Raw genomic sequence first — 26,766 nt, 5'->3', positions numbered from 1 at the left:
GCCTTAAACAGACAGCCAATACTAGGGGTTAGCTAAGGCTGTAAGGTTGGTTAACTAGATATTTGACAAAAACTTAACCTAGGTGAACTGGCTAGGTAAAGGGAATTCTCATTCATCCCCTTGCACTTCCCATCCACAATTTCTTTTCTATGTTTGCTTCATTTCAGTTTCTTTATCACCCCTGCCCTTGGCCTTAGGCCTTGGTTCATCTTGTGTTGTTTTGCTGTTTTCATTTGCTTTGTTCCTTGTTTTTGCCCTGTGCTATTGTTGCTGCTGCACTTTTGCTGCTGCACTTCTACTGCTGCACTGCTACATTGCTTTCCCCTGCTGCCTCTCTCTGCAGCTGCTGTGCAGCACTTGTGCAGTCTTGCTACAGCTGCTGCTGCTGTTGCTGCTCTCTTGTGCTGCTGCCACTGCCAAGCTGTTGCAGCTGCCCTGCTGCCACTTCCACTGCTGCCAAGCTGCTGCTGCTGTTGTTGCTGCCAAGGTTGCTGCCAGGCTGCTGCTACCCTGCCACTTCTTCTCCTGCCAAGCCAAGTCCAGTTCCTGCAGCCAAGCAAAGATCAAAGCCAGCTGAGCCCAATTCAGTTCATTGCTGTGCACTCAAGCCCAAAGCTCAACTCAAACTGAAGCCCAATTCAGTCAACTGTGGGCTTAACCAAAGCCCAGTTGTTTAAGACCAAAGCCCAAATTCATTAAGGCCCAATCCAATTCAGGCTTAATCAAAAGCCTAAGTTTAAGGCCAAAGCCCATTTACATTTCAAAGACCAACTGAGCCCAAGCTCAGTTCATTTTATTGTGAACAAACCCATTAGTACTCAAAGCCCAATTTAAGCCAAAAGGCTTCATAGCCCAATAGCAATTTAGGAACCCAATTAGCTAAAACACTTCCAAAACACACCCGATCTCTGTGGATCGACCCGTACTTGCACGAGCTACAACCGACGACCGTGCACTTGCGGTATTACTGTAGGCCCCCGTTTTTATTTCTTCATTTTATACACCTCTCCGGGCCTACCAAGTTTTTGGCGCCGCTGCCGGGGATTGGTGCTGTGTTTTATCTGTGTTTTTCTTTAGCTATTTTATATTCCATTTCATAGCATTTGCATCTGCATCTGCTTCACTTCATTTGCTGTTGGACCTGCTGATTCTGAACCTGTTTTTCCTCTGCTGGGACGCCACCAAGGAAAAGAACCAAAACCCAACTGGGTTTTTGCAACAATATCAGAGCAGCTGGGCTGTGCTAAAAAGGTAAGCCTAAACCCATTCATTGAGAGAACCCAACCTGTGGGCTTCCAAATTTTTAATTGTGGGCTTGTAATAACCCAATTTTTTGGGCTTTTTATTTTTCTATTTTGGGTTTGTAATAATTTATTTTTGGGCTTGTTGTTTAATTTGTGGGCTTGTATTTATTTTGTGTGGGCTTGTTTAAATTCTTCCATTGGACTTGTATTTTGGACTCTGGGTTTAAACCCAGCTGAGCTTATAACTGATTGTGGACTTGTAAGTGGACCTCGAAACCAAAGTTTTAAAACAAACGTCGGGCCTTAACCAACTGGGTCAAATTAAACTTTCAAAATTAAAACTTGGATTTTCGTAGGCCGCAGCCTTCATTTCATTAGAGGCTTGCACAGTGGGCTTGCTCCCATTTCAAAAACCAAATTTTATTTTCTTAATTTAAAAAAAAAAAAAAAAAAAAAAAAAAAAAAAAAAATTCTAAAATTTTCTTTTGCTCCCAATTTTAAAACCAAAATTTTTTACTTTGCTCCCAATTTTAAAACCAAATTTTTACTTGCTCCCATCTTAACCAAATTTTGGTAGTACGCCCAGGGGAAACCAAAGGTTGCAAAGACCCACCAAAACCAAATTTTTCCCAAAAATCCAAACCCTTTAAAAACCAAATTTTGGGCTTTGTAACATAGTTGCTTAGCTTTTGAGCCAATCATGTCTGGATTTTGGTCTGCTCCTGGAGATGGAAATAAAACTCTTAGAGAACTTGCTTATGGACAAACTTCACGTTATGAACCTCCATAGACCATGATGTCAATAGTCATAGGAATTATTATGGACATTTTCAAAGTCCCGAGCCGCAATACATGAACCCTAATGACTATTCATACATGCATCATTCATCGCAACGTGAAAATGAACATTTTGCTAGTGCCTCACTCACCCAATCATCACTTATGGATCAATAGAAGCTCGAATCACAGCTTTAGAAATGCAATCACATGAGGAATCTGTCACATCTAATTTTCTTAGGCAACCTGAAATCTATGCATGTCCCGCATGTGGTAGTTTAGACCACCCTGTTGAGCATTGTCATATTTTGCATAATTTTAGGCCATCTAGAGAAAATCCAATGTATGAAATGCCCATGAATTGTGAGAATGGTAGTCATTGGGACCATAATCAATCCTTTGAGGGTTGCGATCAATATTTTGTAGACCCTAATGACCATGCACATGTACCATTCACCACAATTTGAACATGAAGAATTTTGTACTCCCATGAATTTAGACTCCACCACAGAAGCTTTAAGACTCTGTAAGCAAGACTATGATAGATCTACAGCACGAATTCATGCACATTTAGATCAGATTTTGCTTCACCGACAAAAGGAGGAAATTCATGAGGAAATGTATGTTGTCCCTAATGAAGTGTCTAGTCCCATTCATGTAAATAATGTTGAATATGAACCTAATTTAGAGGAACATGAATCGACTAATGACACCACCACTGTTAATGAGGACCAATATGCATGCTACCATGATGATGATTATGATGATTATGATGATATGTTAGAAGAACATGAAAATATTGTGGAACCTGTTGGTTCAATAACATATGGCTTCTCGCCCTCGACCTTCATGAATGTTGTTCTTTCTAATACTCATTGTAATTCATATGATTTTGATATTGACATGGGATTCGTACAATTATTCTGTGAAGATGAGCATGACATAGGAATAGTTGAATCTTCTGTAGACACTAATATGCATGAAAATATATTTGATGTGTCTGATTCTCTACCTAGGTCACATTGTGATATTTCGCCTGATTTGCCGATGCATGAGAATAAATTTGTTGATGATGTTGATGATTCTGAGTGTGAACTTGCCAATGAGATTGATGATTGTGAGCATGATGTGACATGTGTAGATGATTTAGGAGATTTTGATTTGATTGATAATGATATGCCTATTCTCCTACATGAGTCACAATCTGTTGGCCTTCCACCCAACCTAGATTTGGTTTGTACCAACATTGTAAAACCAATTTTTCTGAAAATGCCTAATTTAGGATTGGAACTGTGTGCTTCCCAAGTCCTCTTGGACTATTTTGCTTCCAAATATAATACATTTGAGGAACCACAGTTGGAATTAGCATGTTTGCCCGTCCCTAGCACAGTTCATTTCGAGCTAGACCTTTTGCATGATGAACCCCCGAAACTGCGCGATTTTGTTTTCAAAACTATATCTTCTGTAAAATCCAGGTTTGGGGGTAGCTCATTTTGTTTCACAGTTTCACTTGCGTTTCTTTCCTGTTATTATTGTGTGAAGCTGTTGAAATGTCTACACTTCGTCTTTTGGGTTGATCCTCAACTCTTTAGATTGTTAGTGTATGGTGAATTTTTTGTATATAATCCAGTAGATAAAATTTTAAAAACCCTTTTGTTCCTTTTGTATATATTTTGCTAATCCAATATGATCTCGGCTGAAATATGTTGGATTTTTGCCTTGAATAACGGAGTTTTAATTCTGCTTTCGCCGAAATCGGGTATTCTCTCTCCTTTTACTCTACTCAGCATGTCCCTTTCCATATGTTGCATTTTAATTCTTTCCATATTTTGAAACATTGAGGACAATGTTTAGTTTAGGTTTGGGGGTATAGAGTAGATGCCACGATAATATGCTATAATTGAAAACGAACTCCTTCTTTTTGAAAAAATTGAAAAATTCCAAAAAAAAAATTGAAAAATCAAAATTCAAAAAAATTAAAAAATGAAAAATCATAAAAATGGAGCTCATTTACCTTGAAATGTTGACTCTTGTGCAAATATGTATTTTTATTAGGAGTCTTAGTCTAGATATTTAGGCACCTTGATTCTAGCACAATTCACATCGTGATAAGAAATTTGCACGCGCACGATCTACCAATACATGTATGGCCTCGATCTTCAAGGTGTTGGATAGGAAGTTACGATTGCCAATCACTTTAGAATACTGAACGAAACTGGACTAGCTTGTTCTTTGGTTGGTTGGGATAGAAGGTGGAGGTTACATTAAGAAAGACAACCATCGAATTTAACTGGGTGCATCAAAAAGGGCTACCTCTTGCAAAGTGTCATGTAATTTTTTTTCTTTTGTATGTATCAAAAGTGTTTCAAAAAAAAAAAAAAAAAAAAAATGTATATATTCAGAAAAAAAATATCAGAAAAATACAAAAAAATCAAGTATTTTCAATTCCATCATCTCTTGTTCCAAAAATAAAAAGAGAATGTCAATGTAAATAAGAGTCATGTAAAGAGTCATTTTTGTTTTTTGTAATAAGCAAGGAGGGTGTATGCCATTGATGTACAACGCGAGAATTGTGAAATACCTCCAACTCATTCACAATTCTCGTAAAGTCCGGACAGCTAGCTAGATTTCGACCTCAGTTCTTAGCCTGAGAAACTATCTCTTGGTGATTAGTAGTCATGACTTCAGATCTTTCTTTACACATGTGTAGATACACTTTACACTCTTATCACATGTCCTTATTTGTTATCAGTGCTAGGATTGTGCCTTCGATAGCTAGATTGACATCTCCATTTTGCTGTGAGCTTAACTGTTTTGCACATGTCACGTTTGATGGAATCTGAGCTTATATTTTGTCCTTAGGTTTTGTAGGCACACCTCTGGTAAACCTTCACGAGACTTCAACTCGTCCACTAGGGACACTTAGTGGTTTAAAAGGCTTAGTGCATACGCTAAATGCATTCGAGAGACCAGCGACAGTGGTATAGTTAGGATTTCCTTAGTTTTGTTTTACTTGAGGACAAGTAAAATTCAGGTTTGGGGGTATTTGATGAGTGCCAAATATTGTATATATTTATCCCTTTTTGTTGGCATTTTAACTCATCTTTTATGCATTAATTCTACATTTTATCCCATATTCTGTATTTTCATTGTTTTCAAGAATAAATATTTTTATTAATTAATTTTGCATTTTTAGGTAATAAATAAAGTTCGGATGAGTCGCGGAGCGAAAAGAGCAGAAAAGTAGTGAAAAGCCGGGAGAAATTACGCAAGGAAGCCGCGAAGAATGGTGCGCACAACCTCATTTTCTACACACAAAAGCGCCTCCGTTCTCAGCCATCAGATCATTTCTCAGAAGCATCCGACGGTCGCTCCTTCATAGATCATCAAAATCTGAAGTCTCTGCCGAGCACCACAGCGCTGAAATTCCAAGCCTTCAGATTAGATGGTAGTTGAATCCAACGGTCGCTCCCTTGCTGTGCATCAAGTTTGATATCTCCGCCTAACACAACACCTAACTCCATCTGGCATCGTTGTTTCGTTGTATCATATAATCTACGGTCGCTACAAGCTTGCCTCCGCATCACCGTCCGATCTACCTACCATCTTCGCATCTCGCAGCTCAGAGTCACAGAACATCAAGACTCGATGCAAGCCTCACACCCTAGCACCGAGCCCTACCACCTAACCAACACCCCCTACCCCAAACACAGTCGAGCCCTCCTCCATCTCTCCACAGCAGAGACACCATGTCGCCACCACCTTCTCCACCTCTGCCACCAACCACTGCCACCACCACACCTCACCATCATCACCCTATCACCCAACAACCAAAACCCATCTCACCCCTAGCCCTCTAGTTCCCTAATTTCTCATTTTTTCACGCTTCTCTTCCTGAAACCCTAGGCGTGAAAAAATTGATAAATTAGGTAACCTAGAGTTGCAATTAGAGCATGGGAATGGAGTAGGAGCAATTACAAAGCATGGGTCGACGATTTCAAGCATCAATTTCAAAGAAATTAGGTAAACCTAATTTAACTGATTTTTGGGGAAGAACCCTAATTTTGTATTTAGGGAAATTGTGTTGTGGACTATATATATGGGTGTGGGTGTTGTAAAATGTATGTTTGGATTAGCCTGCATCCAGAACTGCTAAGTTCTGTTAATTTTCATGTCTGTTAAATGTTCAATTTCAGCTCAATTTAATTTCATGTTCATTATGTTCTGTTAATGTTGTTTTTTTTTTTTAGTTCAATTAGCTGCTTTGTTTGATGTTCATTGTTCCATGTTTTAAATCATTGCCTGTTACTTGTGTCCTGTTAATATTTGATGTTCCTGTTGATGTTTATCCTCATTGTTTTCATGTTAGTTCATTGTTATTGTTCACTGTTAGTATCTCTTAACTGCAACATGTTCTAATTCCCCACTAGGGTGAGAAAACAACTGAACCATGATGGTTAGCTATTAGGATGGTTTTTGCTGAGCTTAAAACAGTTTAGGCTAGTTAGATTCCTGAAAGATCACCTGATTTGTGATTAGTGGTGCTGTAAGAAGACCACTAATGCTAGGGGTCAGTGGTGGTTCTAAGGAATTAATCAGCTACATTAGTTAGTGAACCACTGCCTAGTTAGTCTGTGATTGGTTGTGCCTTAAACAGACAGCCAATACTAGGGGTTAGCTAAGGCTGTAAGGTTGGTTAACTAGATATTTGACAAAAACTTAACCTAGGTGAACTGGCTAGGTAAAGGGAATTCTCATCCATCCCCTTGCACTTCCCATCCACAATTTCTTTTCTATGTTTGCTTCATTTCAGTTTCTTTATCACCCCTGCCCTTGGCCTTAGGCCTTGGTTCATCTTGTGTTGTTTTGCTGTTTTCATTTGCTTTGTTCCTTGTTTTTGCCCTGTGCTATTGTTGCTGCTGCACTTTTGCTGCTGCACTTCTACTGCTGCACTGCTACATTGCTTTCCCCTGCTGCCTCTCTCTGCAGCTGCTGTGCAGCACTTGTGCAGTCTTGCTACAGCTGCTGCTGCTGTTGCTGCTCTCTTGTGCTGCTGCCACTGCCAAGCTGTTGCAGCTGCCCTGCTGCCACTTCCACTGCTGCCAAGCTGCTGCTGCTGTTGTTGCTGCCAAGGTTGCTGCCAGGCTGCTGCTACCCTGCCACTTCTTCTCCTGCCAAGCCAAGTCCAGTTCCTGCAGCCAAGCAAAGATCAAAGCCAGCTGAGCCCAATTCAGTTCATTGCTGTGCACTCAAGCCCAAAGCTCAACTCAAACTGAAGCCCAATTCAGTCAACTGTGGGCTTAACCAAAGCCCAGTTGTTTAAGACCAAAGCCCAAATTCATTAAGGCCCAATCCAATTCAGGCTTAATCAAAAGCCTAAGTTTAAGGCCAAAGCCCATTTACATTTCAAAGACCAACTGAGCCCAAGCTCAGTTCATTTTATTGTGAACAAACCCATTAGTACTCAAAGCCCAATTTAAGCCAAAAGGCTTCATAGCCCAATAGCAATTTAGGAACCCAATTAGCTAAAACACTTCCAAAACACACCCGATCTCTGTGGATCGACCCGTACTTGCACGAGCTACAACCGACGACCGTGCACTTGCGGTATTACTGTAGGCCCCCGTTTTTATTGCTTCATTTTATACACCTCTCCGGGCCTACCAGGCTACCATAGTAACCAGTGTATAACCAAGGAGATCCACTGACAGGCCTAACAATAGCATTGATATGATTGAGAGAAGAATCAAGTATTTCAATGTTTAGATTACTCCTCCATATCAATGCTAATACACCAGCAGTGCCACTAGCACCTCCTAGGTTAACAAACCAATAGTTTCGAACATTTATCTCATTCATAGTTTTTTGGAGATTTTCTTGTTTTTGTTTAGTCTCAGAGATAAAGATAATGTCAGGATTTAGCTTGTTCAACATATCATTTAGATATCTTTTAGAATCCTTTGTTCCTAGTCCCTGGCAATGTCATTCCAAAGTGGTAAAGAATTTCCAAAAATAGGATACTAGAGGATATTTTGAAGATAGTCTTCTAGTGATATGATAATATATTGCATTCATGATCAAATAGAAAATGAATTTGAATATAAGAGGAAATGAGTGCATGAGGGGAAGAGTAGAGGATTGTACCATATTAGCAGCTGAGAAAGATCCCAAGTCACCATTAGCCATCAGAGGGTTGTTGTTGGAGTCAAGAGACATTGCAACTTGGTTATCCTGATCTTTGAACCTTTTGAGACAGTCATAGTCAAAAGAATTGATTTCATTACCTTTTTCAGCTTGGGTAGGTTTCTTTATTTTGGTTTCCATCATGGTATATAGAGGATTTGGTGAAGTAGGTTGTTCAAACACATGAGATTTCTTTTTTGCCTTCCATGTCTCCTTTTTCTTTTTGGCCTGATCAGCTTCCATTCTTGCTTTAATTTGATCTAGGGTTCGCAAGGAGTTGAAAGGAAAAGATTTTGGTGGAGGGGAGATTGGGAAAATGCTATTAGGGTCCACAGTGTGATGATCTTCAATATTGGGGTTGCTAACAGTTTTAGCTCTTGCAGCATTTGTCATCCTTGGATAGTTTTTCTTGTAATTTCCAGCAATCTTCTTAACTAACTCCAGTTTTTTGTTCTTGAGTTGGCAAGCTAAAACATCTGGGCGAGGTTGGAAATTGTCCGATGGTGTTTCAGGTTGAGCAGTAAAGATGAGTGGCTCATTAGAAGATGAGGCAAGATTTACAATAGCTGTTTCAAGTTCCAGTTTTTTTGATATTTTCATTTTTATCTCAAATTCAGCAGCAGCAGCAACATCAGAGTAGGGTCTATAGATGATGTTTTTTCCAGCTTTTACAAATTTTTTTTGCTGGGTTCTTGGTGGGGGAGCTGGTTGAGGGGTTGGGAAGTTGTTGTAGAGGGATTGAGGGTAATTTGGTGGGGAGGGGTAAGGGGGGATTGGGTGATATGGGATGGTAAGATCTCTAGTAACATCAATTGTAAGATTTACCTCCAGGTTCTTTTCAAATATGTCTCTTCCATAGGCTTTGTTAGCAGTTTGGTAGACTCCAATTGGCCCGAGGATACCTTGGATGTCTGTATGATATGGGATGGTATTCTTTTGATGAGGAGCCAAATCATCACCTTTTTGAATTGTTCGTCAGCTATGAATTCAGGTCCTCTTACAAGAACACCAACCAGGACCATAAGCTTGTCAAAAACTCCTCTTGTTCCACCATTTCTCATAGTGGAGTAGTCTTCCTCATGGGTGAATCTGAGGATGTAGTAGTTTCTTCTCCTGTTCCAATTTTCCACCTCAATTCTACTTTGTGGCTCCCAATAAGCATTCATGAAATAACTAAATTTTGAAGTTTGGAAACAGATGTTGGTGCAGAGTTTTCCAATGAGACACCATTTCCAATCAGGGGGTTGCTTGGTTTTGATATTTTCAGAGTTAATGAAAACTTTTGGGAATAGGTCCTCGGGGATAATAAGAGAAGTGTTCATCTTGTTTACAAGGTTATGTATGCTAGGAGGAGGACTGTTTGAAACATGATATTTATTGAATTCCTAAAAAGCGGTTACAAGAGGTACTCAATACTCGACGATTCAAATATAGAAATTACAATAACATGATAAAGAAGTAAAAAGTGAGAATCCATCTCTGGATTAAAGTTGGTACACTTAGTACAAGTTCTCACATGGTTCAGGATTTAAGGCAATTATAGTCATTTATTTTAGACTCGATTATTTCTTCGTTTGTGGAAAATTTCATAATTACATCATTTTCGTCCCAATAGTATAAAAGATATGTAATATCCATCACATATTTATAGCATAGATTGTAAATAACATCACAATAAAATGATGTTAAAATACTCTATCAGTAAACATATTTTTCTTTTTTATAGTTACGGCCGGGATTGTGCGTTTATCAACAATATATTGTATACCGTACAAGCTACTGATTTTTTTTTCTTGAAACTGCCTTATATTAGAGAAAACTAGCTTCTCAGATAATTCTGAGCAGCCATGGTAGTGTCATACATATTACAGACCGGAGTAGATAATAAAACATAGTCTTCACCATAGGAACAGGCATAAGTTGTGTCCATGGCATGGAGTTTAGTCTTCCATTCCTGGCTTAGGGAATTACAATTAAATTGCCTGAAATAAGTTAAAAGTGCAATGTTATCTTCAAGCTGCAAAATGTGGGTTGTTTGTTGGGGAGTTCTCCATTTAGTCCTCAAGATCTTCATCAGCTTCGGGTCAGCGACCTCAATGTTGCAGGTCCTGTGCCTGTTTTGTTTATGCTACTTGAGAGCTTCAATGGTCCCCACAATTGGACTTTGTTGTAGAGAGCTCACTGCTCTTTGGCAGGCCCATCCTCATGTTGTTGCTCCATGTTCATCTGTCAAAACTTTTAGTACAATAACATATTGAGCTTGGTCTTTCCAGCAGGTGTAGCAGTGCATGGTTAATTTGGGTGATTGTGTCACAGTTTGTAAATGGTTCAGCTGCTCCAAGGTTGGAGTTATGTTATAGAATTGATCCAAGTGTTTGGTTTTGTTGGGTTGGGTATGGGTTTTAATCAGATGAATGGTAGTAGCAGGAGGTTGTAACTTTTGTTGGAAAGTTTTTAGGCATCGGGCTTTCCATATGTGCCAAGTTGTAAGAGCATAGAACTGATTCCATTGGATTCCCGAAACTGGACTGGTAGAAGTGTTAGAGATCCAAGATTGAATCCAGTTTTGAACACTTATGTTAAGAGTGTCTAGTCTACAATGCACTCCAAACCAGACTGCACGACTGTAGGTGCAAGTAAGGAGGGTATGGGAATCGGTTTTCATTGGGGTGGCCACATAGGGGGCAAGTTTTGTCAATGGTGGTAACTCATCTACATATTTTACTCCTAACTGGTAGGATGCCACTATAACATTTCCACACAAAGACTCTGATTCTAGGTAGGACATCAAGGGACCAGATTTTCTTCCAGATTGGGTTTTGAGGTGGGAGAGGAGTTTGGCCTATGAAGGAAGCTTTTTCCTTTATCAAGTATTCGTACACCGATTTAGTTGTCAATTGTCCTTTGGCAGTGAGAGGCCAGATTAGGGTGTCCTTAGGAGTAGCACATTGGTGAAGATTGATAACAAGAATATTTTCCACCAAGTTGCGTGGTAGGACTTGATTGAGGAAATTTTCATTCCAATTTTGGGCATCTGGTAGCATTATATCGCTAACCATTTTCAAAGTGTTGGTTAGAAGGGGTTTAATGTTGCTTCTTTCAATGATGTTCGGGAAGTTGAGAGGTATCCAGTTATCAGTCCAGAGATGAATATCCTTACCATCTCCAATTTTCCAGACAACCTCTTTTTGGATTATTTGAATGCCCTTCCACAAACCTTTCCAGAACCAAGAACAATTTTGCTTCGTGGTTTTTAGAGTGAGTGGGGGGCAATTTTTGAAATATTTAGCTTTTAACACTTTGGAAGTGAGAGAATCCGTATTTTGTTTCATTCTCCAAGTCGTTTTAGTTATCATGGCTGGGTTGAATTGTTCAGATTGTTTGAGACCTAGACCCCCATATACTATGGGGGTACAGATTGAGTTTCAAACCTTAGGGCACCATCCTCTATTGGTTTCAGGAGAATGGTCCCACCGAAAAGTTTTATTTAAGGTGTCCATTTTTTTTTTTTATTTCTTTGGGTATGACAAAGCATGTCATTTGATAAGTTGCCAATGTATCAGCGACATGTTTGATACAAACTTTTCTCCCTGCTTGGGAAAGGAGTTTGCTACTCCATCCTCTAAGGCGGAATTTCAACTTTTCCAGAATCGAGATGAAACATTTTATTTTAGATTGATGATTGAAAAGTGGGACTCCTAGGTATTTATCATCCAACTTGATTCTTCGGACTTTTAGAATTTCCAAATTTTTTCCAATTTCTCCATTGGATACCGAGTTGCTAAAAAAAGCTCCTGTTTTTTCATAATTTATCAGTTGACCTGATCCATTACTGAAAAGATCTAGGATGTGGACAAGATTTTTGCATTCTTTCTTGCCAACTTTTGTAAAAATTAGAAAATCATCTGCGAAAAGAAGGTGAGAGATTGAGGGAGAGGGGGTGCCTCCATTAAGATTTGTGGTGCCGAACTTTACACCACTGATCAACTTTTATTTTCTGTTTCTTGCAACACTCTTGAAAGGACCTCCATACAAATAATGAATAAATATGGTGAAAGGGAGTCCCCTGTTTGAGTCTCCTAGTAGGTTTGAAAAAACCAGTTGGGGTCCCATTGACCAGGACAGCACTGGAAGTGGTTCATAACCTGACCAAAAGTTATTTTATTCATAACCTGCTGAAGTTTAAGAATGTCGATCTTATCAACGAGAAAGATCAGCAATAAAATAATGTCAAATGCTATTAGTTTAAGAGTTTTTCGGACTTCTTACCAAGCTAGCTAACGCATTAACTGACATATACGTAAAATAATATTTTTCAACTCAATTATTAGTTAACAACCCCTTCCTAGCTAGAAATCGTGTTATCATAGTTTCCACAAAGTCAACTAACATGCCATATATTGGTGTATCGCAGTATTATTACCAGAGTCCAACTATCATCTAAAATGGGGATTTTAGGTACTAGTAGTATCTTTTCCTTCCTCGCATTATCATCGATACTGTTATTTTCAACTTCAATAGTCACTGCATCATCATTTGGTGATGATTTTCTTGAATGTCTAAACATAAATCATCTACCCAATACCCCAACGATCCCAATCTACACCCAAAACAACGCGTCTTATGAAACCATTCTAAGATCCTCTGAAAGAAACGAGAGGTTTTCTAAATCCAGAGGACCAAAGTATATAGTCACACCAACCCATGAATCTCATGTTCAAGCATCTGTTATTTGCTGCAAGAAACATGGCCTGGACCTTAAAGTTCGAAGCGGTGGTCATGATGCGGAAGGACTGTCTTACCAATCAGATGCTCCTTCGTTTGTCATTCTCGACTTCGTTGACTTTCGTAATGTCGCCGTCGATGTTAATGATGGTACCGCATGGATTCAAGCCGGTGCTATCCTCGGTGAAGTTTATTATAAGATAGCCGAGAAAAGCAAGACTTATGGATTTCCGGCAGGGGTTGCGCCCACGATAGGAGTTGGTGGGCATATCAGTGGAGGTGGAGTTGGTTTGTTGGTGCGGAAATATGGCCTTTCAGCTGATCGAGTCATTGATGCCTGCATCGTCAACGTTGACGGGAAAATCCTAAACAAGCAAACAATGGGTGCGGATCTATTTTGGGCGATCAGAGGAGGTGGTGGAGGGAACTTCGGGGTCATCCTCTCATGGAAAGTTAAGTTGGTTCCTCTACCAGCTCTTGTAACTGTTGCCAACATCCAAAAAACACTAGGACAGGGTGCAACGGACCTTGTGCATAAATGGCAATTCATTGCTCATAAGCTCGATGTAAATATTCATCTTTCCCTGATGTTGTCCGTTGTCAGTGGTGATCTCGGGAAAGAAAGAACAGTGCAAGCTTCATTCTCAATCTTGTTTATCGGGGATGGCTGTCCTCAAAAACTTGTCCAACTATTGGAAGAGAGCTTCCCTGAGCTGGGTTTGAAGATTGAAGATTGTATTCAGATGGCTTGGGTTGAATCTCATCTATACTTCTATGGCTTATATGGACAACCGTTAGAAACCTTACTGGTCAGGGAAAGTCCAAAGATATTCTTTAAGCAAAAATCTGATCATGTCAAGGTTCCAATACCAACAACTGGATTGTTAGAGCTATGGAGAAGGTTGTTAGAACACGTTGACTTTACGCCTACGGTGGTTTTCTTACCGTATGGCGGAAAGATGAGTGAAATTTCAGACTCTGAACTTCCTTATCCAGATAGACAAGCCATTTATCTTGTTTTTTATGACGCAAACTGGGATAATGAAAGTGAACAGAGAATTTAGATCGGATGAGAAATTTATATGAGTATATGACTCCATATGTTTCTAATTCTCCAAGAACGGTATATCCTGGCGCAAGAGATCTTGACTTGGGGAGTTATGAGAATGCTCAGGACATTAGTTACCTGAAAGGTAGGAGTTGGGGTATAAAATACTTCAAGAGCAACTTTGACAGGTTAGTGAAAGTGAAGTCAGAAGTCGATCCTGAAAATTTCTTCTGGAACGTACAAAGTATACCGCCGATTACACATATGAAGTAAGGTACGAATAGATTCAGCAGAACCAGCTAAAGAAGTCGCATTGTTCAATTTGAATATAATTTTCTTTTTCAGTTTTTTTTTTTTTTTTTTTTTTTTTTTTATGGTGATTTTTAAATAAGCAGTGATTTTCTAACAGGATCAGTTGCCCTATGGTGTGCCTTCCCATTTGTTGATGTAAACCTTAAGCACCAGCATGCTGCTGCTGAATGATGCTACTTTAAGTTTGTCCAGAAGCTTTGTTGATTCTATTTTGCTTATACTTATTTTTTGCTGGCAATCTTTGTCATTTACGATCTAGATTGATGCAGTAGTCCTTAAAATGTTCTTTGAAAAGATTTAGCCATTAATTTAGAGATTTCAGCCTCTAACATTTATATTAAACTAGTTTTAAATGATTTTACAAAAGTAATACTTATCAGATTCTTTTCTATAGACCAACTCCCCCTACCAAATATCATGAATGTTCATTGTTCAATCCCTCAAAATCTAGTTCAGTGGGCCAATCCTGTAATTACCTTTTTTCTCCATTAGGCTTAAATGTTATTCCAAAAAAAGCTGTACCCTGAACCTAATCTCCTCCTACTTACCCAAACTTGTCATGGCAATTAAAGGAATTTGCACATTTTTAACCTATAAAGAAATTATATATTTATGAAACGATTAGGCCATTTATTGTGTTGCATTTGTTGACTAGGTACGCTGTCAAAATCATGAGATGCAATGAACCAAAACTATTGAAGTTTGAACTACCGCATTCCACTTTTGCAGTCATTAATAACCATTCCCACAGCCCGGAACGGCCCGTGAATGACTCAAAAGACCGTAAGGATCTGCTATGCTCCTTAAACTATATATTTCGATGCAGAGAAATCTTGAGAGGCATCTCATCCGTTCATGTTTCAGATTATGGGACCGATGATTCATAACATTTATGGACCCAGTGGCGGAACTAAAGGGGGGCTAACCCTGGCTGTAGCCGCCCCTTTTTCCTATAAAATCTTAACAAGTTAGTAATTCACCCCTTGGCCAACGATAAAAAATTAGTTAGTCCACCAGGTTCACTAAATTAGTCCACCAGGTTCAAGGGATTTAGTCCACCACAGCTCAAATATCTAACTTCCAAAATCGATCGGGGCTTCATTTGTCCACCGAAGCCAAATAACTTGATATCAGTACACTTTTTAAGCATATTGCGACCATAAAAAGAATATAATCAGTGAGTATGTTATTTCCTTTGCACTCTAAGCTCTTTCGTTAATTATTAATCCATCTTCTTGATGTTTTTTTTTTCTTTGTTATTTTTTTTTCATTCTTGTTGTTATTGTGCATTTGATACTGGGACGAGCTCATAGTCGCACACTAATTACGCAATCCCTTCCAAAAAAAAATAATTGCGGTTCGGTCGCCTTAATAACTATTAATTCATTCTCTGTAACATTTTTTAGCCCCCCTAATTTGAAATCTTGGCTCCGCCAATGTTTATGGTCTATATAAAGGGAGTTTCATATAAAAGATTCTAAGTTTCATCTCGAAGGACTTTGAAATCTATGCGAATGAGCGGTTTGTAGCATTTATGGTTAGATCACTCAGACTTCCATGGAAAAGTCTTTGGATTTAAATTTTCTGATGTTTTTTCGGTGGGTGTAGAAGAATAAAACATATACCATGGTTGTTTCCGTCTGACTTGTGATTTGGATCTGCGTCAACCCATAACGCGTTGTGAGTCAGATGTCAGACCACTTGTTTTTTATTTTGAGTCACATCTGACTCGTCTTATGGCTCAGATATAACCCCTGATTCAGACTTGTTTGAGTTAGGTATGGAAAATCCCTTGACCAATGGGACCTAATCACTGACTCACATATTTTTAAGCCGGATGAGTCAAGTCTTACTAAAAAGACAAATATATTCAGATCAAGATGAGTCAGGCTTCAGTCAAGTCTAGACGATTGAGATCCAGACGACTCAGATTAGTCCGGAGTAAACAAACAAGGTAGTACCCTACCATTCATCCGGATTGTTTTCGATCAGACTCAAAACTCTTCACCAGCCGGGCCCAACAAGTATCTAGTTAGGGTACATCAAACTTTGAAAGGCATGTTCACACACCATAGGAAAACTATTTGGTTCATGAATCTGTGATTCTTTCTTCTCTGTTTCTGTAACAGTCAAAAGTAATCTCTCTCTCTTCAATTAATCCTAATAAAATCTAAACTTTCATTCCCTATATATCTGAATCACTGATTCCATTCCTTGTTCTTGTTTTCTCACATTGAATTTTATAATCAAATTCCTTGAGGTTGTTTTTGCAAAGTGGTGGTGACTGGTGAGTCTAAGATCTTCAGAAAATCAAAAGATTAAAGATCATAACCAGTTTGTCCATTTTTAAAGGTAATTTTACTACATTTTCTTCTTCAATTTGATTCAATTCTGAAAACCCAGGTTTTATTTGTGTTAAAGTTTCAATCTGTAAAAGAAGTGTATAGAAAATTCTTAATCTTTTTGTGTGTTCTGTAGTTCAGTGGCAAGTTCTGTAATTTTGATTGTTCAGGGGATTATGTGAAATTGGTTCGTTCGAATGCTGATTCAAGTGGATATTTGTGATGGGTTTTGTTTATTTTGATGTATTTATTTGGTTAATTTGGAATTTTTGTGTTTGGAAAAGTTTCCTAATTGAAAAAAATAAAATCAAATTGGTATGAGTATTAGTGACAATGCTTGAATGTAGGTTAATAATTTAGGTGTGTATTAGTTTCTGTAATGACTTTGAGATATAGGGTATAGGGTTTATGTTGGAGAGATTCTGCCAAAATATCTCTATTGTGCAATGTCGGTATTTTGCGATTACTAATGCAATAGAGGTTAAATTTATCGTGTTTGTACTGATCTAGTTATCGAGTCCACCTAAACTTGTAATTTTTGTTGTTTCGTTTCACTGTGTGTGAGTTGAAATCATTTGGTGTATGTGAGTCCAGAGATTCACTGTCGATGTTATGTTACTATTGTAAGATGGCGAAAGATTTTTAGCTCTATTCTAGCTAGTTTCGTTTCTATGTACGTTGACTGCATCTTATGGAGAATTTCTGAACAGTGTTTAATGGGAGCTAGAGAGAGTTAAATTGTATGGTATAGTTATGTATTCAGTTTTAAGGAAAAACATTGTTGATTGAGGGTGTAACGGTTTGTAGTTCTGCGTATAGTTTCCAGTAACTCAGTAATAACCATAACCAATATCTTGTTGTTATGGAATTTTTGTGTGATACGTGGATACTTAATGTAAATTGAATGCCAATAAACTGAATTGTTCCCTGATAACAAATTTTGTCTAATGAGATATGTTCAGTTCGATTCTCAATTTGAGCAACAAGGTACTGAATTCTGAATTTTAAATAACTTCTACTGCTCATGATGAAATCCTTAAGTTGGTCTTTTGATTTTGTTTATGTGTGGTGTTTTCTCACTTGCTGAGTGTCAACTGTTGATCCAGTATATTCTTAAATGCAGATTTTCAATACTTCAAGTTTCATTAGAAGTCGTCGCTTTCTTTGTTGGTGCAGGAATTGGGGCACAAAGACTTGCATATCATTCGTAGTAGCTTGACATGGTCATCCTTCTACCTTGGAGTTCATATCAAACAACATGTTCCCTGGAAGGTTTTCACTGACGGACCACAAAGTGGTAGAAGATAATAGTTCTGAAGAAAGCATACTTCATGATCTTTGGCCACTTGATGAAGTTGATCCTACAAAAGCTAAATTTCCATGTTGTTTAGTCTGGACTCCACTTCCTGTGGTTTCATGGCTGGCACCTTTCATTGGACATGTCGGTATCTGCCGAGAGGATGGGACTGTCTATGATTTTGCAGGATCCAATTTTGTGAATGTGGATGAATTTGCGTATGGTAGCGTAGCCAGATATGTTCAACTCGACCGAAAACAGGTATGCTTTCTTGTGAATTATCCAAAGGCCATCTTTCGAACTTATATGTAGTATTCCGTTTTCACCTTTATCTGAATTGATTTGGTCAACAAAACCTATTGCGCAATAAGCATGAGAAACCACATACATCAATCTTTTCTGTATCATTTTGTAGTTTGTTTTGGGAATGAAAGGCTGTTGTATTGAGTTTTGGTAGACCCTGTCTTCTTGGCTTCCAAAATTTCATTGTTAAAAGACGTCACTTCTGATTGAGAGTTTTGTTTTTTGCTTTTGCAAGTTTTGTGGTATTCTTTTTTGTCAGCATTCTTTGTTTTACCAAGTCCATTAGAAAGCGAAATATTAACAATTTGATATATATACTGCGAATGAGGTCATTTGATTAATGGTCTTCATGGATTTGTAACAAACAGTGTTGCTTTCCGCCAAACTTGTCAGGCCACACATGCAAGCATGGGTACAAACATTCAGAGAATGGAACCGCCATAACATGGGACGATGCACTACGCTCATGCATGAGTCACTTTGAGCACAAATCCTACAATCTCTTCACTTGCAACTGCCACTCATATGTTGCCAACTGTTTGAACCGTCTCAGCTATGGTGGAGACTTGGGCTGGAATATGGTCAATGTCGCAGTTCTAGTGCTGTTAAAAGGGCAATGGGTTAATGTCATGGGAGTCGTTAGGTCATTCCTCCCTTTCTTTGTGGTTTTCTGCCTGGGAATATCAATGGCAGGATGGCCTTTTGTTTTTGCCTGGTCTGCTTTCTCTTTTCTTCTTATGACATGGTTTCTAATCGGTACTTACTGCTTCAAGAATCTCCTTGATTGCTAACCCATTAAGAATGCTTCTTTTATGATCATTCTTTTTTACATACCAGTAACTAATCCGAGAGTTTGTAGTTTAAGTTGGTGACTGAAAGAGAACAAGAATTGTACGTATCTGATCGCTGCAGAAAATGGGCATTTCTTATATAAACTTCAACATATAAATTACGTTATACAGTTGTTTTTCTTTTTACTCCTATGGTGGAAGTTTTTAGAGCTACATTTCTTGAACTATTCACCTATTATCGAGTAATTTGTGTTTATGATGAAAATTGAAGAAGCTTAATCTCATGTTGCAGCAGGAAGAAGTCTTTTCTGTTAGCCTGCAGAAGTACAGATAAAAAAATTTCCCTAAGATTACACCTTGTTTACACTGCCCAGTGGGCAGACCGGCAGACATGAATAAGACCCAAGGACTGCTTTTTCTACAAGATGATGCATTCATCTTGTCATTTTAGTTGGTATATTTCACCTAATTTTTTGATAACATTAACTCAGTCTAGTCAGTACTGAAGTCGTTAACGCATCATAATCAACATGACCTGAAAGACTGGTGTCTTAAACCACCACCACTTACCTTTCTGGTTCAGTTACGATAATTCCTGTCATGAAATGACGACAATCTTTCGTGTCAGCTACCTAAAAATGACTCTTGCAATTTGTTTGTCCAGCTGGGGCAGTCTTTCTATCCGTTGGCATCATGAAAAAAGATGGAACCACCTGTTGTTAACTACTGCATTTGAAAAACTATCGTTCATGTCCAGTGACGGGGTTCGGCCGTCGGCCATCCCTCCGGCATTGCCGCCTCTTTAGTCAACGGCATTTTGGGTCCTTACATTCAAGGGTTGCCGATGAATACATATTAAGAATTTGATTACTCAAATCAGCAATATGTAGAGGACTAAGAACAGTAGTCAAACAAGAGCTGATTTGACTTGACTAGAGATTTTGGTACCCCAGCAGCAATCTTGAAAGTTATAGCTGCAAATTCTTTCCCTCAATTAAGGGAATGTTCATGAATGGATTGAGCAAACCAGGAATATTTTTAACCAGCTGTTATCAACTTTGTGTTGACTGTTGAGTGCAAACAAGTGCACACTTGCGAGTTGCCAATAAAGACCAGGAGTGCCGTGGTAAATGAGGGAACTCATACAAGTATGCCAATAAAGACAATTGTATTCTAGATTTTTTCTAGAAGTGAAAAGGAAAAAACAATCATGATCAAGGATTAACATCTCCAAGATATAGATCATTCTGCGGCTCTTAATGCTGAAAGCAGAGTCACATACGGACAAGTGGAGCAGTAAACCGTGCAAATATAATTTCACAAGAATTTCTAAGATTTGTTTAGAAATTGCCTATTTCAATGTATCTAGTTTTGAGTTTTACACCTATTTTGGCTCCATGTCTACATTGAATTCTCCCGTACTTTTACTTAACCGCGATGGTTCAAGACAAGAGGAATTTTTCAAATAGGGCTAAGAGGCAAAATGCCCCAATTTCGACCATCACCTTGGAAAAATGCTCCGAACGTTAAAAAAATAAGTCAAAATGCCCCAAAACCTTACTTTTGACGTTAAACATAGTTAATTAGTCAAAAACGCACACATGTGTACCCGCACGTGTAGGAAATTTACATTTATGTCCTTCGCGTCTAGATCAACGATTCTGCAACACATGTGACACGCACGAGTTATGGAATTTTACCATCATAGCCCTCAAATATTGGAAAATCCTCATCTTGTCCAAAATGATTAGACTGTGATACGTGTCTGAGGTTCTGAAACAGACGGTGACAGATCCCGACCGTTGAAAATAACGATCATTTTTTCACCAGAAGTACTCTTATATATGGTGGTGATCCAAAACATATTTACAGTGTATTGGTAGTGTTTCTTCATCAACTTTAATGGCTGCTAGCTCAAGCATTAAACTGGTAAGTTCAATTTCCATAAAAAAGAAGCATCATTAGAATTTGTAGTATAGTAATGATTTTAATTTATAATTAATCAAAATGCAGGAATGTGAAATGTGTAGCTTAAAATATCATGAATCCATGGATTGTCCTTGGATTTACTCACGGTGTAAACTAGTTCCTTGTAACGGAATTCGAAAGCTTCTAAAGGTTAAAGATGGTGTCAATTCAGGGAAGAAATTCTTTTCTTGTTCTAATCCAATGTGTTCATATTTTGAATGGCTTGATGGAGCTACTGATGCAGTTAAATCCATGGCACCTCAGTACAAGGGAGGTTGTGATGCTTGTGCTGGTGATCACAGATTTGCTAACTGTCCTTGGTCACAGACTTCTTGTATCAACCCCAAATGTCATTCAACTAAGGTGAGGATGTTAAACATAGCTCAGACATTATGGAATTATGGTATTGGGTACCTAAAATGCCAAAAGTGTGAAGATTTCCAATGGGTTTCTGATGCAATCTTTGTGGAAAAACAAAAGCAACTGTACAATTCTGAAGATCAAATTTGTGCACAATTTAAAGATAAAGTGAAGATAAAGTGCAGAATTAGAATTTAACTCATGTCAACAAAGTTAATGTAACATATTGGAAGTATTTCTCAATGTAATGTTAGTTTGCAGTTATGAGTATTTTAAATGAAATAACCTAGATTAACAAATAAAAGCATCACTGTCTCCATACTTTAAAAACCATAGATTCATAAATAAAATACTGTCATGACAAACTGACTACTAGTATGCCTACCATTACAAACTTTCAATTGTTCAAAGAAATGCTGAAAGAAATAAGAGAAAATAGGAACCAACATTTCTGATATTACTGATATTTAGAGTTAGGATTTCTAACCCTTTTTGATGGTGGTTCATAAATGTTGATTGTTTTGCTAGAAATATTAATAGTACCATGATAAGTCTGGTTAAAACATGCAGATGAAGGTGTAGAAGAAGTATATGGATGTGTTACCTTCCTTTTGGGTCCAGTGGAGGAGGATGGTGCAGTTGTCTTACCCTTTTTCTGGGAACCAGCTGAAGAAGTAGATGGTGTAGTAGTAGCTGCTTTGCCCTTTAACAATGGTTGTACCTCAGCTGATTTCTTTGATGCAGATGTTGTTGCTTTCTTTGATGCAGATGTTGGTGCAGTATTTGGTGCAGACAAGGCCTTCCTCATCTTCTTTGTTGGTGCAGCAGTAATACAAAACTCATCCCCATTAACAGAACACTCCATTCTAACTCCTTTCTTCTTGGGGTTAGACCCAACTGGAGGACCTTGACAGGTAAGGATGTTATGATCAAGACCTTTACATACACTGCACTTTGTTACTCTTTTGTGTGGTTTGTTCTTCTCATACCAAGACTTCTTTCTTTTGACACAAGGTATTCCCTTATCTCTCAATCTGTGTGGATATATAATGTTGATACCATGCTGCAAACAAAAGAAAGTTAGGGTTAGTATACTTTAAATGCACAAATCTAGAGAATAATGAAAAAAATAATGATACAATAAAGTAAAAGGATAAAAGTAGATAACATCTTTCAGTGAAAAGATCTGAAAACAAAAATATCAGACAATGGAAAAAGTTAAAGCATTTGAGATCTAGACAAACCTTATTTTCATACTCATCAATGTCTCCCAATGGGGTTATTGACCATAAGTAGGTGGTCCTATAGTAGTCCACAGTGTAGTATGTACTGCAGTACCTGCACATTATTGATGCAATGATCATCATTCATTTACTGCATAACCATATTTAGGTGTAAATCAGAATTCAATTTAAATAAGCAAACCACAACAACGTTATTGATGTAAATATACTTACTGGGCCTAATCAGGATTCAAAGGAAACAAGGCTTTTACAGCATGTAGGCAAGGGAACTGCCTCAACTGCCAGTGTCTACATGTACAAGTTTGTTGTTCTACTTTTACCACAAAAACTTTGCCAGTAGCTTTGTTGGTCACTTCATACACTTTCAGCTCTTCAGAAGGATCACACTCATAGTTACCTCTAAGATTGGACATCACCTCAATGAGATCCTTTCCAGCAGGAACAACATCACCCAATTGCCAAGTTGAAGCAAGATTTCTTCTCTTTGAAAACAACACCATCACCAAGTGTGTGTACATATAAACCATCTGAGTGAGAGGCTTGTCTCTGATCTTGAGGGACATGTTATTAAAACTTTCAAAAAAGTTGGAGTATATGTGTTCACAAGCAACATCATGAGGAAACCATGATCTTTCTCAAGACTTTAGCTCTGCATCAATCAGGTACTGGTATGCTATGGGATCTATCCCTGCCATTTCTTTCATGGCCTCCTAGAAAATATGTAGAGTATCTAAGTTAAATCATTTAACTAAAAACATGACAATTCATTCATTACTATTGAAACATGCCAATTCATTCATTATATTGAAACATCATTGAGACATTACCTCCCAGTGTTTATACTTGTATGCCTTGGAAGCCTGCCAAAGAAGGTATGTTAGTCTTGGATTCCTGAATCCCTTGGTCATGAAATTCAAGTAAAGATTCCTGGGAAAAAAAACAAGTCAAACATTAACAGAGATACAATTAAAAATGTGTGAATAAGGAAATAAAAAGACAAAATGCATTTACCTTAGGAAGTATCTATGATTGGCCAATGGAAACAACCTTTTAACTGATTCAAGTATGCCCTTCATTATGTCAGAAATAAAGGTAAGACCATCCGTATCTGGATCCTTTTCCTCAATTATTTCGACATCAAGAACCAGTTTTCTTCAGTGTCACTTGTAGTAAACATCACACAAATTGGATATACACCATTCTGACCATCTATACCAGTGGCTGCAAGCATTGCACCACCTAGATTACCATTTAGGTGAGATCCATCTATGCCAATTACCTTTCTACAACCATTCATAAAACCATTTATCTGTGCATCATAAGCTATAATGACAGACTCAAATCTGATATCTTCACCCTCTTTGGTCCAACTGAAATTTCATATGCTGTTTGGGTTCAAAGAAGTAGCAGTTGTGACCAGTTGTGGTGCTTTTGTGTAAGAACTCTCAAAAGTTCCCTTCAACTCTGCTAAAACCAATTTCTGTGTACATAAACAAACCAAATATTAACATTTCACACATACAACAAGTTAAACTAACAAAAAAAAACTTAGACAAGCATTAGAAACATACTCTTGAATCATAGGCAACCCAATATGGTATATCAGTTTGCAACTTGGGACTAATGATCTTCTTGGCTATATGCTATGCCTTGTCCACTGGTGAACCCACATCCATAGTCTTCAACAAATACTTAGCTACAAATTTGGCATTGCATTTTCAGTTGTGGTTTGCACTCAGATTTTTACAAGTGTGTTTCATGTTACACTCTCTTAGTGTGATTGTGCCTTCCTTTGGACACAGTCTTGCATTCACTTTCCATTCACATCCTTGGGAAACCTTGTTCACACAATATGCATAATTTCTAGTCCTATCTCCCTTCTTCATTTTAAAATCCCTATGTTTCAACAATAAATATTCCCTTAAATGATCTCTATAAGCTTCTATGGATTCAAAAGCCATACCACAACTTATTACCCCAGGTTCAATTTCAGGAATGTTTTCATTTATCATTTCCGGTCTTTTTTGTTCCTTTAAATGTTGTCCAAAGTCTTGTTGCCAATTAGTTTCATCCTCTTGGGTGACATCATATATGGGAGCCAAATCATGTGAAGTTTCATTCACTAGTGCATTCTGCTCTTCATAATAACCACCTTGATTGAAATCTTCATTACAATCATCAGGCTTATTACCAACATCTATAACTCTAGCACAGATAGAAACCCAATCTTCATAAATGAACTTTTCTTGTGTTTCTTCATCTTCACTTTCAGCTTCACTTTCATCTTCACCTTCCTTTGCATCTTCATCTGCATGTTCCTTAAACAGAAACTCAGGCCTATCATCAGGATGACACTCATCTGTATGTACATTAGGAAAATTGACCTGGTCATCTTCATACCCCTGTACTTGGTTGTATGAAACAAATGCTTGTGTTGGAATATCTTCACACCCCTGTTCTTGGTTGTCTGCAACAGATGCTTGTGTTGGAACATCATGCACAAAATCAAGTCTTGTTGGTCTCTTGTAAGGCTTCTTAACATGGTTGTTATCTTGTTTATTAAGTCTTGGACTCCTCCTAACCTCAACCCTTTTACTCACTAATTTCTTCTTCACTGAACTTATCACCTCAGTCATACAACTCATCCCACTAGCACTAGCAGTATCACAACAAAAACCCCGTACTACCGTTGTAGGAATAACTGGAGCAATCCACAATCTTGCAAAATTGCTAGCATTTGGTTTCCCACTTTTCCAGAATGAATGAAACATATCTTCTGATTCACACTTATCCCATGCATTCCCATCATTATCACTAAATAAAAACAACTCAAGTGTAGGATCCATACCCTGTTCATTTACCATCCTTTCCTTTATCATAGCCATGAATTTGTCTCCACTTGTACCAGCTTTACAATCAAAAAAATACATGTCCTTATATATCCCACCTATATCAGTTATCCAGAAATCCCTATCTTCAGTAGCCATTCCGAAACATTGAAAAAAACAAAATAAAACAGATCAATAATCATGATCAAAATTACAAATACAAAAAAAAAAAAAAAAACAGAATTTTGGTATATCCAAACCCTAATCTCAGAAAATGAAATTCTCAATTTTATAAATCCTAATTCTATAAACATAGATTCAGAATTACAGAAAAATATAACCCTAACCAATTATAAACCCGTTTGCCGAAAAAAAAACCCTAATTTCAGAAATTGAAATTCCCAATTTTATAAACCCTAACTTTTTTAAACATAGATTCAAAGAAACGATTACTGGAAATACTAAATACTAAGTCTAAATAACGATCAACATAAGTCAAAAAAACCATTAATAATTTAGATTACTTACCTTTTTCAGTAAATTTTACAGTTCTGTTCTTCACTCCATTAAACATCAGCAAACTATCTCGATCCGTCTCTCTGTCGACCTATCTCTCTCGGTCTGTCAACCTATCGACCTATTTCTCTCGATCTTATAAGTTTAGTTCAGCATTCTCCCTCCCTCTCGAAATCCGTCTCTCTCTCTTTGGATAACTTTCTCTTTCAGGTTTTGAGTTTTTGTGGATGAAAATCGATGAAGAGAAGATAAGACATTAGCAACACACGTACGGGTTCACACTGCACCAAAATGAGAACATGTACTAAAATGACACGTGTCCTTTTTATATCAAACCACGTGGCACCAATAGATGAGTCATCAAAGGGTAAAATTTGTAATTTCGTCATACACACGTGGGCAAATAAGGTTCTGAGACGTGTCCAATGTCCTCATCTGTCCGTTAATTTTCTTCGTGATCTGGATTCCATAGGATATAAACACGTGTCACCATAAATTATTAGCAAGGGTAAAATTGAAATTTAGCATTGGTGTTGACTAGTCAATATGCCCCGATTTGACCAGATATATCTCTCTAATGGCAAAAGTAAGGTTTTGGGGCATTTTGACTTATTTTTAACGTTCGGTGCATTTTGACAAGGTGATGGTCCAAATTGGGGCATTTTGCCACTTAACCCATTTTTCAATGATGGGAAGAATATCCAGTTTCAGAAAAGTGTACGACAATTGATCATACCACACCTCCCAACTTTCTCTCTAGAATTTCATTTTAGTTTGTCTTCCTTGAGAATTCCACTTGGTTCCCTCACTAACCTGGATAGTGTCGGT

General features: G+C 37.9%; 2 protein-coding genes across 3 annotated transcripts; both read left to right on the top strand.

Annotated features, from left to right (window-relative positions):
• Positions 1–12,584: 12,584 nt before the first annotated feature.
• Positions 12,585–14,585, top strand: LOC113315087 (berberine bridge enzyme-like 8). The gene is made up of 2 exons (XM_026563403.1): positions 12,585–14,251; positions 14,387–14,585. Exon 1 carries the CDS (start codon positions 12,650–12,652, stop codon positions 13,991–13,993), a length of 1,344 nt encoding a protein of 447 aa, XP_026419188.1. The 5' UTR covers positions 12,585–12,649; the 3' UTR covers positions 13,994–14,251; positions 14,387–14,585.
• Positions 14,586–16,428: 1,843 nt separating this feature from the next.
• Positions 16,429–19,208, top strand: LOC113319710 (protein REVERSION-TO-ETHYLENE SENSITIVITY1-like). Of its 2 annotated transcripts, none has more exons than XM_026567953.1 (3): positions 16,429–16,641; positions 17,755–18,189; positions 18,600–19,208. In XM_026567953.1, exons 2-3 carry the CDS (start codon positions 17,890–17,892, stop codon positions 19,020–19,022), a joined length of 723 nt encoding a protein of 240 aa, XP_026423738.1. In that variant the 5' UTR covers positions 16,429–16,641; positions 17,755–17,889; the 3' UTR covers positions 19,023–19,208. The 2 variants fall into 2 exon arrangements, with proteins under 2 accessions (XP_026423738.1, XP_026423737.1); XM_026567952.1 differs by having other exon boundaries at positions 16,431–16,641; positions 17,808–18,189.
• The last annotated feature ends 7,558 nt before the right edge of the window (positions 19,209–26,766 follow it).

This window comes from Papaver somniferum, chromosome 10 (assembly GCF_003573695.1).
Source record: "Papaver somniferum cultivar HN1 chromosome 10, ASM357369v1, whole genome shotgun sequence".
Taxonomy (NCBI): domain Eukaryota; kingdom Viridiplantae; phylum Streptophyta; class Magnoliopsida; order Ranunculales; family Papaveraceae; genus Papaver; species Papaver somniferum.
Note: the sequence above shows the minus strand (reverse complement) of the source record. Positions and strands in the feature narration are given on the sequence as shown.